The following is a 13,773-nucleotide window of genomic DNA, read 5'->3' on the forward strand; positions in this document are numbered from 1 at the left end:
TATTTCTTTAACTCATAATAAAAAGTTTTTTTTTTTTTTTTTGGACAAGATCTTACTGTGTAACCCAGGTTGGTCTGAGCCTGACTGTGTAACATAGACTGGCCTTAATCTGGCAGGCATCCTCCTGCTTTAGCCTCCCAAGGGCTGGAATTATGTGCAGCTTAAATTAATTTTTGAGTCATTTTTTATTTTATATAATGCTTCAATTTTTAAGGAATAATATAATTCTCATTTAGACCAAGTGGGCTTACATTCTAATGAGAATTTGGACAGTCTTGTCATCTGCCTTTCATTTGGATTATAGAGGTGTATGGGGTAATTAATTCTACGTATTACTGTAGACATAAAAGCTGTCAATAACTTCTTTTTTTTATTTCCAGAAACAGTGGTGCGAGTATTTCATCCTCAGTAATGTGCACATGATTGGATTTTGGAGTTTGGATTTACTTCACCTTTCTGATTTTAGTGATGAGCCTTTGTTGAAGAATATTGCTTTTTACTATGAAAATGAAAATGCAGAAGGTATCAGCTTACTATATAATACACATCACCTTCCTTTAGAGAGAAAATGCAGAAGGTATCAGCTATATAATACATATCACCTTCCTTTAGAGAGAAAATGCAGAGAGTATCAGCTTACTATATAATACACATCATCTTGCTTTAGAGAGAAAGCTCATGAAGAGTTTCAAGCTTCAAAACCATTTCTTTACTGTCTATTGTATAAATAGTAATTATTTTCAAGTTTCCCAGTCTTTATTTATATTTTTTTATTTTTGACAATCAGAATGAATATAACAATTCAAAATAATTTTCAACTTATTATTATTCCGTAATTATTTTTGTTAAAAGTATGCGTTCATGTGTTTGACAGTTCATAACAGTTTGTTTTCATGCATGGCATGTAATGTTTATTTATAAAATTGCTCATGGATAGAAACATTTTACTTTATTAGATATTTAGGGATTTTAAGTTTTCTAAGAGATAATCTTTATACTTTCTTATGTAATTTGTTTATTTGATAGAATAATTTTCTTGTGCTTTTATAGCCAAGGTAAAAGAAAACACATTTTAAGAGAACAGTGCTTGAGTGAATAGTATAGAAATATCTTTGACATCAAGATTTTGTCCTGTCATATTTTAGGAAATGAAATTAATTACCTACTTTGAAAATAATGATTCTTTTTAATTTTTTATTTTAGTTTTATTCAATGTTATTGGTTACAAAATTATATGTGGTATAATATTTTTATCATCTTAAAAATAATTAAATCTCTGCTGTTGGTTATCATTAGTTAAGACATAAATTTTTAATATTAAATTTCAAGCATAAATACAAGATAAGTTTTAATATGTGCCATGGCATTGTCCACAGCTTTGATCTTTTTCATTTAGATTCAGTGGGAAGCTCACTGAAAATTCCACTGTTAGCATCATAATTCAGAGCCTAGTGACTTTAGTGATGTTTTGTGCTTTAATGCATGTGTCAGTGCTTCTTAACATTTTATTTTTCATTGTGATCCAGGCCTTGATTTGAATGTAGGAGATGCCATCATGGAGGAGTATGTACATCTCTGGAACACAGTGTCAAAGTTGGTGGGAAAATTTGAAGTAGGAAATTCATTTCCTTTGAGAACAACAGAATGCCATTTTCTTAAAAAGACACCATCGCCAGTCAAAGGTAACTGATTCCTAACTATTTGTCATTTTCTTTAAAAGATCCCATCACCAGTCAAAGATAACTGATTCCTAACTTAAACTGAGGAAGAAAAAAACCCTCTTGGAAAACTCCAAGGATAAATCGTTTTGTAGTATTTGTGTGTTTGAATAGTTGTCATGTCCATGGGGTGGTGTGCTTTGACTAATATTGAAATTTTATATCTTGTTTGTAATTAATATTGCCATTTTAAAAAGTCAAACCATATGTAAGTGAATTCTCTTTCTAGCAATGTGACCTCTGTCAACAAAATTTTTCAATATCCTGTTACATCATGAGGACTCTTCTCCAAATAATAAAAAGGGGAAAGCCTGTAAAATAACTGGGGAGGCTGAGTCCCATCTACACCTGCATAGAGATTAGTGTGGTAACATGTTCAGCATCTGTGTTGTATATAAACAAAGTAAACAGTAGACTTGTGTTGGGAAGAATATGAGATGCTAAAGAATAAAAAGGAGCCAGCAGCCATTTTAGAAATTCTTTGCCCAAATCAGTGCATTTGCCTTCTTTGTGCTGCAGATGTACAGAGTGTCTCTGGTGACAGACACAGAAGAGGCCAGAGCCAGGAGGTGGTAGAACTGACAGTCTTTAGAAAGCCAAGGTCTACAGGAGCAAACCTCAAAGCTTAGCTCCTCCCAGACCTGCCTTTCAGTGAACAGAAATAACAAAGAAGTCATACTGTTTCTGCAGCATAATAAATCACTCTTGAGAATTTGGAATTTAAATTGTTAGGCCACAAAGCCGCTTTAATCCAGTAAATGAAAGTGATTGGAAAGATCTGGCAAATTATTATGAGGAAGAAATCATAAACAATTTTAAACAAATCATAAACAAGGATTATGTGTCAAAGATGGATGCTGATAGAATTCATGGAAGAGCTGAGGAACAACTAAGAACACAATTAGCTGTATGTAGGCAGAAGCTGCTCATTTGTTCCCATCTACTTAGACCCAAAATAATCACGCAGAAAGCATATTATTTGCAATACTGTTTGGTCAATAGCTTAAGCATATTTCTAGCTAACTCTTATATCCTAAACTAACCCATTTCCATTAATCTGTGTGTTGCCACGTGGCTGTGGTTTACTGGGTAAAGTTCTGTTTGGCATCTGTCTCTTGTGGAGCTACATGACTTCTCTCTGATTCTGCCTACTCTCTCTCTATGTATATCTCTTCTAGGCTGGCTATGTTCTGTTAAGCCATTGGGCAAAAGCAGCTTCTTTATTAACCAGTAAAAACAACTCATATAAGAAGGACTTCCCACATCACTTCCACTTTTCTGTTTAAATAGAAGGGAAAACTTTACTTTTAACATAGTGAAATTACATATAACAAGACAGATATTAAGCAAGAATTAGAGTTACAATATTTATATCTACTTTATCTACCATAACTAAGGAAAACTATAACTATAACTTTCTATTCTTCAACTCCATCAAAGACTTCAGAGGGTAATATTGGGAGCCAATCTGTTGTAAGAGTCTGTTTGTTCATTTCCTGGCCACCCAGACTCCCAAAATAATCACTCAGAAACTATATTATTTAAATCACAACTTGGCTAATCATTTAAGTGTAATTATTAGCTAGGTCTTATATCTCTGCTTAGCCCATTTCTATTATTTTATATTTTACCATGAAGTTCGTAGCCCACCGGGAAGCTTCCAGCTGACTCTCCCCTCTGGTGGCTGCACAGCATCTCTTGACTCTACCTTCTTTCTTGCAGCATTCAATTTAGTTTTTTCTGCCTAGCTCACTTATACCCTATTACAGGCCAAAACTGCTTCTTTGTTAACATTTACAGCATACAGAGGGGAATCCCATATCAGCTGTGGACTTAGAACTGATAAATTCTGTTTTTATAATTATCACAATTATTATATACTCTCTGAATATAATTTGAAAACATTTAAGAGAGATTAAATGTAAAATTAGAAATGAGAAAAATAATAAAACTTTAAAACAATATTTATTTATATAACCAAACTTGTAGAAATCAAAATACCGAGTGGGTTTAAGAGTCGATTGGATATTAATAATGGGGTTGTTTGGGCTTTATAAGTAAATAGAAAAAGAGTCATACTTAAGGTTGGAGACATCCCTCCCTCATGTGTAGAGTGTCCTAGCATGTGTGAAGTTATGTGCTCAGTTTCCAGCACAAGAAAACAGAACAGGTCAAATATACCATTATGAGAAATGACAAAAGCTAGTCATAGAAAGAAAAATACCGTGTGATGCCATTACATACATAGTCTAAAAAATACATAGAAGTAGAATAAAGCAAACAGGAAGTTATTGAAGAAACAGTGTTGGGGTTGGGGAAATGTAGGTCAAAGGGTACACATATGGAAGATAAATATATATGGACGACAATAGGTCTGTATTTGATGTACTTGATGAGTCTATGAGGGCTAACAGTAATCATATATTTCATAATAAACACTGGTGATTTGGGAAAAGAAAAGATTTTAGGCAAATTCAACACCACCACAGAAACCTACAAGGACATATTGATAATATTTAATATAGTGGCCATATTAATTTTCCTGGCTGTATTACTAGCTTACTCTGTGTATCCTTTGGTTTTCATGGTGTGTGTTTCTTCAGACAAGGTACTATGTAGTCTGGAATAGTGTTGAACACACAAGATAGCTGGGGATGATTTTGAGTTCCTGATTTTCCTGCCTCCTGCTAAGAACACAGGCATACACCCCTAGGCCCAACTAAGACTATGCATCTCTCTATCTCTCTCTAAATTCTATCTGTCTGTCTATCTATCTATCTATCTATCTATCTATCTATCTATCTATCTATCTATCTATCTATCTATCATCTATTTTCTATCTGCCGTATATATAGTTATAGGGATATATCCCTATAACTATCATTGATCTATATTCTATCTATCAATGTATCAATCTCTCTCCTGACTATCTATCTGTCTGTCTATCTATCTATCTATCTATCTATCTATCTATCATCATCATCATCATCTATCATCTGTCTATCTATCTATCTTCACACACATATTAATGTTTCAAATTAAGTATATTAAAATATGGTATATATCTGAAATAAATATAAAATTAAAATTCAGCACAGAAGATATTAAAAGACATGGACACTAAAAACTAACCTTTGGTTCATTTGGAAACTTGGAAAGAAAGAAGGAATTGATGGGAGTGGAATTATGTTTAGAAAGTAATGACCTAACCTTTACCTGCATTAATCAAGACAAATTTTATACATTTAGGATGTCAAATCAGGTAAGTTAAATGCAAAAACATATTAAGCCAGAAGAATGCACTCCCTTGACACACGAAGGGAAACTGCAACATGTAAAAGCTACAGAGCATCTCATAGGATTCATAATTAACTTTAAAGGAAAAATTAGCTCTAAAGAATTAGACAAGTGACAGGTTTCTCAGTAATGATGAAATTCAGAATGTAGCAGAATTATGTAATTATTAAATTATATAAGGGTAGAGGAATATTTGCAGAAAAACAAAAATGGTTTAGTCATAAAAACATCTTTAATATTGTAATGAATTTTAGAAAAATTATTTTAGAGGAAGTATCAAAAGGAATGTTCACAGAGAACTTAGGATATCTACATATGTACATACTTGTGTGTGTATATGTATGCATGTATGTACATATGTATACATGTATTCTTGTCTTCTATAACAATGAATCCCACCAGATGAAAGAACACTGGTACAAAGAGTTAACTGTACCAGTCAGAGGGTGAATACTTATATACGTATATGTGTGTGTGTGTGTGTGTGTGTGTGTGTATTCTTGTGGTCTTTGACAATGAATTCCACCCAACAAAAGAACACTGGTGCAAGGAGTTTACTGTAGCAGTCAGAGAGTGGTTCAAATTAGGTTAGGGCAAGAAATGAAGAGCACTCTGAAAAGCCTGTCTATGTGCAGGTTTCCACTTTGGGAGACATGAGGTCAACTGGGAACCTTAGAGTGGGGTTCACACTATCTTGGAAACATCTCTTGCAAGGAACAAGAGAGCTGGGGTATTTATTCTCTAGTTCCTGTTATGACTTTGGCTGAGGGTCATTCTCATTGCTTCTGGTTTCATCTCTGTGGCTATAGGGAGGAAAGTAATTTAACTGTTGCTGAAGGTAGCCTGGGCAAACACAGAAACAGAAAGCATCAGGAGAATTATGAACAATATGTTAAAAATTATTCACTAGCCAGTTATCACAGCTATAAGATGGGTCTGATCTATTTATCATCTGTCTGTCTATCTGTCTTTCTGTCTAACTGTGTCTGTCTGTCTGACATCTATCCATAACCCACATACTTACCATCTAACTGTCATCTGTCTATCTCATCTATCATTTTGTCATTTATCTACCTGCTTTTGCATAAGTTTGTGTATAAACCAAAAGGAAGCTCAAAGGGAGTATTGTAATAACCTCAATCTCATGACTTTTGTTTTTTCCCTATTTTAATTTATATTTGACACTATGTATGTGATCTCTCAGATTGTTATCTTTAGAAATTTTATCACTTATTAAACAAAAGTGAAGGGATTAAATATTTGAACATAAGCACTACACAAATTATCTTTTATCTATTATTTATCTCTCTATCATCTATCAAAAATGTCATCTTTATCATAATGTTTCTATCTAGCCATATACCTATCATCTCTCTAGCCATTGGGCTACCTACATTTTTAATCTATATTATTATCTATATAACTATTTGCTTAGTTATTATTCATTAATTTTCTATGATGTTCCAATAGTTTCAGAGTAGGAAATAACTTTATGAACAGGATTGAAATTAAAATATAAATGAATATGAAATGTTTTTAAAGGTGAAATCTTGGGAAACAATTATAGTGTCATCTTTTCTGAAAATTTCACATTTAACTTGATCATATTTATTTTTGTTTACAGAAAGTTCTCAAGAAAAGATGCCAAATTTGGGTTTTATTCCAATGTCATGTGCTTTGGTTGATGAATTTACTGGTGACATTTTGAAAGACTTGCCTTTCCTAAAGAAGTAAGACCTCCATATGTATTAATAAGTACTTGTTTGGAATGCATAATAGTCATTTATTAAATATTCTTGGAGAAGGCTTTTTCTGAAGAAACTGCAGAAATATGCTACATTAAAGATAGTGAATTACATGTAATATATATTGGCAGCATATTGCCCATTGCCCATCTTTATGATATCTGTGTCATTTTTTATTGGAGAACAAAGCACTCTACTCCTATTTTTAAGTTAATAGAACAAGGAATGTTTGAGAGTGTTGGAGACCTGAAGTGGTCCTGGCTTCTGAAACTTCTAAGAAAATGCTTTTTTTTGCATTCAAATACACATGTTGTATCCCAGGAAGATAAGAAGAAACTATGATTTTCAAAGTTATAAAATGTATTGGATTTAAAGGCCTGGAATTTGATATATGCTTGTATTTCTTTTTGTCTTCCAGTGATGACCCCATTGTTTCCTCACTGGTTAAGCATAAGGAATTCGATGAGCTTGTGCACTGGCATTCCCACAGACCTCTCAGTGATGACTATGACAGGACAAAGGCCAATTTCAATGGTGAGCTTGCCGTTTCTGCTAAACTAATTGAAAGCTACATCACTCTGGCCTTTATTTCAAAGTATAAATCACGTTATGAACTCAAATCAAAAGTTTTGGCGAAGAACATTCAACAGGGCATTCAGAGGGACAACAGGAAGGATGTTACAGAGATTTCTCCCTTTGTTTCCGTGTGGTTATTCATATGGAGGGTGGAGGTGGTTTAGGCAGAGGAGTGCATATGTGATCTTTGTCTCCTGAGTTTGACACTGTGTTAAGGAAAGAAGGCTTGTAGTTTAAGAAATCTGGATATCATTTGAAGTGTAATATATAGTGATGAAGCTCTCAGCTCTATGACTGTGTCCCAGGATGAAGGTCTTATTTTTTCCTATCTAATAATTCAAGGAGCCAGAATACCTCAGATGGCTTTCTTCTTGATTTTGCCTACAGGGCACAAACAGGTGACACATAGAGTCTGTCTCTAAAACAAAACAAAACAATCCCCTTAGAAAACCCAAAACACCTGGAAGGAAGGGTACTCATGGACTTTTAGTCCTTAATGCTAATCAGATAGATTCTGGAGGAGGGTCACCATTATCTCCATTGTGTACCCAGTGGTGTGCTCCCAGGGCTCCATAGGTAGTTGTACAATGGAAAAACTCAGAGTCCTCATTACAATTAATGAGTCAGAAATCAAAACAAAAATGCATGCGTTTGGGAAAAAGACTTTTATGGAGATGGGGGAAATGTCAAGTTAGATTGGATCTAAAAGAGAATGAGGTAAGTAATTAGAGTGTACCATATCCATTACGAAAGAACACATTTAATCAATAAAATTAAATAACATTCTTAGTATTTGCTTTTGGAAACAGACTGTAAAAAAAATTGTCTTGAAAGTGTTTGAGCTCCTGGGAGTTGTTGACCAGTAGCAGAACCCTTAAACTGCATGCATGAGATCCTAGGTTCAATTCCGTAAACAACAACAACAACAACACACACACATATATATATGAAAAATTGCCACTTTTGTAGACTTTTTGAAAGTCATTCTATAGATGGGATAGCCCAATTGAAGACAATTTTGGTTAAGTTTTTGGGCAAACTGCTCAGGCAAAATTGCTGTTGTATACTAGAAAGAATAGCACCTGTTTATGGAGTGGTGTGGAGAGTTAGAGATGCTTCTGAGAAAGCCTAATCATTTTACATTTTAAGTTTTTTCTTCTTCAGAGTGTACAAGAGACCCCCGTTATCTTAGAAGTGTGCAGAAATATCATGTTTTTCAACGATTTTATGGGAACTCATTAGAATCAGTCTCTTCTAAGCTCATCATAACTCAAGGTGCTAAGCCCAAGAAGGATTGCAGTAAGTCCAGGAGCAAAAAGCCACGTGTAAGTTTCCATAAATTCCATTATTATTAAAAGCTCTTGATACTGTTCTTTTTTATTGATTTTATTGTGTTATGCATTTTTCTCTGCTCTCCTCCTTTCCTCTCCCCTCCTGTTCAACCCTCTCCCTTGGTCCCCATGCCCCCAGTTTACTCAGGAGAGATATTCTTTATTAAATTGGTGGTTCTCATCACTTTGATGGCTTTTTCCATCTTTTTTCTTATTTGGGTGTTGTGGTTTGAATGAGATGTCTCCCACAGTCTGAGCATTTGAGTGTGTGGCCCCCAGTTGGCAGCACTGTCTGGGGAGGCTCAGGAAGTTGCCCTTGCTGGAGGAAGTGTGTCACTGGAGGCCTGTTTGGAGAGCTTAAAGCCTTGCCATTCCTGCTTACAGTTTAAGACACAAACTTTCCGTTTCTTGCTCCAGGTGCTATGCCTCTGTACCGCAATCAGCAGATCTTAGCCCTCTGGAATCACAAGCTCAGATAAATTTTTTCTTCCATAAATTTTCTTGGCCATATCATTTGACTACAGCACAGAAAAGTAACACAAAGAACAAACATATTTATTATGATACCTGCTAGAAAGTCTAACTTCCATATAAATTATTACATATGATCCTTTATGCAATAACATCTACCTATTTAGAGAATCAAATAAAGCATTAAGTCAATAAATGTTTGGCTTAAAATTTTGCAATAATATTAAAATGTAGTTTATTAGTTAATAACAACCAGAATGTTTTTCACAAATCCAGCAAAAATAAGCATACAACACATGGGTTTCTTTGCCTGACTTATACAGATTTTCTATGCTTTCCTCCAAGTATTTATATAATTAATGTTTTTACTTTTTTTAAGGTATACAGTTAAACCTTCATGATAGAAACTTCATAATCATGTACGGAGTAGGAAGGTGACTCAGTAGGAAAGGTAACAAATGCAGTCCAGGAAAGAATAGTGGGTGCCACTGCTTGAAGACCTAAATAAATCTTTGCAAGGTCTCTTTGGTTTTATTATATTTACCCTTTTATATTTAACACTACATCGAAATTTAGGAAATTGTCTATGGCAAGTCTTTATATTCACTAAGTTGAATTATTATGTTTTCAATCAACAGTCTTAATTAAAGACATATTTTTATGATTATTCAAGTATGGGGTGATGGTCAAAATCATCTGAGCATACTTAAAATATTCACAAAAAATGTCAATGTGGGATAGTTCTTTCTTGTCACAAATTTGTTTCCTTCCATTTGGGCAGGAGACTAAGGCTGACAGAATTGCTAGAGAGAATAAGAAGAGGTTGATTGCCAAGGAAGAACAAAGGGAAGAACAACAATGGAATACCCTGTCATCTTCTATTGAGAAGGAGATGAAAAGGAATTTTAGCTCTGGGATGAAGAAGCTGGAAGAGTTTTTGAAATCATGTAAAAGTAACTCAGTAAAAGTTCAGGCTGAAAAAGTTGGGTTAACGGCTTGCTTGACAGCATGGAAGGAGCACTGCCGAGCTGAAGGTGTGTGGGGTGTAATTCGGGTGGCTTACCTTGATAAACTAGAGAGTCCAAAGAGATGTAAAGACGGTGTCTTTTCACCTACTAACTAGAAATTTGTATAGTAGAATTAATAAAGGGTTCTTTCCTCTGTTTTTATCAATGAGCAATGGCATCTAAGAGAGGTGACCAATAGCAAAGACAAAGCACATTCATAAGCACAATTGGAGATAGCTTTAAACTAACTGCTGACCAGGAAGAGAGCATTGTTAGCAGAACCAATAGCAGTGAGACACAGCAAGAACCCATCATTTATTTTTGAGTTTCAAAGGATAAACATTTTCTTTCTGGATAAGTTGGTGTTTATGCTTGCCTACTCACTTAATTTCCCCTTGGTTGTTGTGATAAAAAAATATTTTCATAAAATCAACTTAACGATTAAAGAGTTTATTCTATCTAATAGCTCAAGGGTATATATCTAATAGTTCAAGGGTATACAGTTCATTGTTGTGGAGGGCATATCCAAGTAGGAAGAGCTTAAAGAAGCTGGTCACATCATATTTACAATAGGAAGGCAGAGATGGATGAATTGAATGCATGCCTAGCTCAGTATCTCTTTTATGTAGTTCAAAATTCATGCAGAAGTCTAGGTTCCACTCAGAGTTCATATGGGTGTTCTTGTATCCATTAACCTCATAAAGATAATCCCTTACAAGCATGTTCAGAGGCCTGTCCTCCAGGTGATTATAAATCCTGTAAAATTTGCAATCAACACCAACCAAACAGACTTCAACATTGATCACCTCTACCATACAGACTTCTTCCAGAGTCACAGAGGCAATTTCATGTACTCTCCTTAACATTTATATGGAAGGGAATAGTATAAACAAAGAAAGAGAATGGGGATGATAAGGATAAAGTGGGACTGGATAGGTAGAGATATGTAAACTGAATAGAGGCGTACTATGTACCTTAGCAAGTATTTATCTTTCTTTCCAACCATGACACTGAGTAAGGATGTGAAGCTGGATATTATCGATAGAGATCAGAATTTAGAGTGACTTAAAATATAGTGCTTATTCCATTGAGAGATTACTTGTAAGTGCTGCAGACTGATAACAGAGTCCCTGCTGGGATCTCTGGATTCTTCTGTCCACCAACAAGAAATTGGGCAGGACCTATGGTTGAAACAGAGGCAGTCTCTTAAGGAACAAAGATGATCTTTCTGGGAAAGTTCAGAGGTTCAATGTCTTTGTGCCCATGCCCAGAGTTGTGACCTTCTATAAGTCATTCACATAACTCACTTACTCTCTATTTGCACACTGAAGTGTTTTCAGATTTATTATTTGTCTGTCTGTGTTGAGTGTCGACAGATGCAGGAAAGATTCCCTGAAGCAGATTCTACAGGTTGCCATGAGGCTTCTGACATTGTTTTTGGGAATCCAACTCTGTAAGAGTGGTGACAACTGTCACCACTAAAGAATCTCTCCAGCTCTATCTTTCTCCTTTAATGTACTTTACTGGCCATCAAAATCTTATTCTCAGATATCCTTAGTCAAAACTTAGTCACAGGCAACTTTAATCACAAGGAGGACCAGGAAACACATACTTTTACCTAGCTGTGTAGAATTCCCAATACCATACAGTGTAGGGATAAGTCCAGCCCCTTAGGGGGCATGTTTGCCTCGGGCTAATGTTTATCTATAAATCTGGCGAGCATGCTCCCAGCCCCGCCTTCTGCTTTCCTTGTCTCCGCAGAAAGGTGGTTCTGTAAGTCTATTTCCCCATTAAAGCTGTATATATTTTTACAATCTGTCTGCATTCATTTACGCCGATACAATACAGACATAAATAAGAAATCTTTGGAAATACATGGTGGATAAAGAAATCAAGAGTAGAAACTGCCACAAATGCCCTTCTCCTTGTGTTGCATACAACAAGAATTTACTTATCCTCCAAATTCAGTTCATAAAATATCTTTCCATAAAGCCTCTTTTAGCAAACAGATTCACATAATGTCTGTAGTTTCTAGTGCTCGGTGTGGGCCAATCATATATCATATACTATGTAAGTGAACTGAATGTTCCTGGAGCTTAAGACCTCTATTTCATTATGTGGCATCCTCTTGTATAAGAGCTTTCAATATAGGTTTGATAGCACTTGTTTAATAGGTGAGAGTGTGCATCAACTAAAAGAAAGGTGGAACAAAACAGAAGCGAGAATTAACATGTGAGCAGAGGGGAGAAACAGTGTGTGTGATGCTAGAGAATGGAGGGATGGTTGGAGTCTGGGTCTGATCGCTGAAGAGATGGATTGCACTGAGTGAACAGATTCAGCGCTTACATCCAGTAGCTCTCTGTGAACAACAGGGCTAAAGGAATGTTGCTAAGATTATAATCTTACGTTTAAAATCATGCAATTATTTTCTTTTAAAAAAGGAGACATAGGAATATGAGACAGAGAAAAGCTTTATAATTCACCACGAAATTCTATAAACTTCAATTGAATATTTTAATTGTGAACTGTAAGATTTTTATCTAGTCCTTTCTATTCTCAATCATCTGTTAATGCTAAGTAAGTTGGTTTCATAAATAGTAGTGTATAGCCTAGATGACTGCTCTTTGTTAATAAACATTTGTTACTTTGATAACTTTTATAACAATTTTATTATTTACATTTTGTATGAAGGTGAAGCCACAAAAGACTTCAGCATAGCTGTCGATATGATGAAGAGAATTCACTCCTTGCTGGACAAACACTCTGAGCTTCTGCAGGAAGCAGATCGGAAACTCATAGCCAGATGTCTTTTGTGTTTAGGGTTTGATGAACTAGCAAATTCTTTGTATCCAACTCAGGTAACATATTGTAAAAGCTTCATTTTTACACAGTTGTAATTTGCTACTTATAAAGCATCCTTCAAATACAGTGATTTTTTTATGTTCATTTATCATAAAAATACAATCTTGATTAATCCAACTACTAAATCTGAGTTACTCAAGAACTGTAAATTTTTATACTAATTGACTAAATGTCAAATAATTTCTGAAGACTTTTAAAACTAACCCAATACTTAATTCTAACAAAACAGCTTGTATCTATAATGGTGATGATGTAAATATGTCAGGTTGTAGCTACAAATATTTGAATAAGCATTTGAAATCTTGACATCTACTGATTTGCTTGTGTTTCAGAAAAGTGATAATGCCCTCAAGATGCTTAAGGGGTGATTAAAATTGTTTTCACAATTTTAACATTTCAACATTTATATCATGGTGTAACCTAAATTACTTTCAAAATAATCTTTTAAAACAATACAGGATGAAACAGATGACATAAAAATGAAAAAAAGGAATAAATATTCAGTAGGAATTGGGCCAGTTAGGTTCCAACTACAATATATGGGTCACCATTTGATACGAGAAGAAAGAAAAGATCCAGACCCCAGAGTCCAAGATTTTATTCCTGATACATGGCAGGTAAAAATATGAATAAAATTAATTATTGTATTTTATAATCATGTAAGAATCATGGAATTTTGTGCATCATAGAATTTCTTATTTTTCCAGCCTTCTCATTCTCTCTCTCTCCTCTCTCCTCCCCTCTTTTTCTCTTCTTTTTTTATTTG

At 34.7% G+C, this 13,773-nt stretch overlaps 2 protein-coding genes across 6 annotated transcripts in view; both read left to right on the forward strand.

Annotated features, from left to right (window-relative positions):
* Window positions 1-13,773, forward strand: part of LOC126513430 (probable ATP-dependent RNA helicase DDX60) — a 479,040-nt gene that overhangs the window by 404,245 nt on the left and 61,022 nt on the right. The window lies entirely within an intron of this gene.
* LOC126513431 (probable ATP-dependent RNA helicase DDX60) overlaps window positions 1-13,773 on the forward strand; it is a 48,637-nt gene that overhangs the window by 21,170 nt on the left and 13,694 nt on the right. The window contains exons 9-16 of the mRNA XM_050161807.1: window positions 381-522; window positions 1,527-1,682; window positions 6,640-6,745; window positions 7,179-7,294; window positions 8,501-8,661; window positions 9,920-10,172; window positions 12,837-13,003; window positions 13,466-13,624. Coding sequence (XP_050017764.1) covers window positions 381-522; window positions 1,527-1,682; window positions 6,640-6,745; window positions 7,179-7,294; window positions 8,501-8,661; window positions 9,920-10,172; window positions 12,837-13,003; window positions 13,466-13,624 — 1,260 coding nt within the window. The remainder of the gene's footprint in view (window positions 1-380; window positions 523-1,526; window positions 1,683-6,639; window positions 6,746-7,178; window positions 7,295-8,500; window positions 8,662-9,919; window positions 10,173-12,836; window positions 13,004-13,465; window positions 13,625-13,773) is intronic.

Source organism: Alexandromys fortis, unplaced genomic scaffold (genome assembly GCF_014885135.2).
Source record: "Alexandromys fortis isolate MF-2015 unplaced genomic scaffold, M_Fortis_MF-2015_v1.1 scaffold_137, whole genome shotgun sequence".
In the NCBI taxonomy this organism is placed as follows: domain Eukaryota; kingdom Metazoa; phylum Chordata; class Mammalia; order Rodentia; family Cricetidae; genus Alexandromys; species Alexandromys fortis.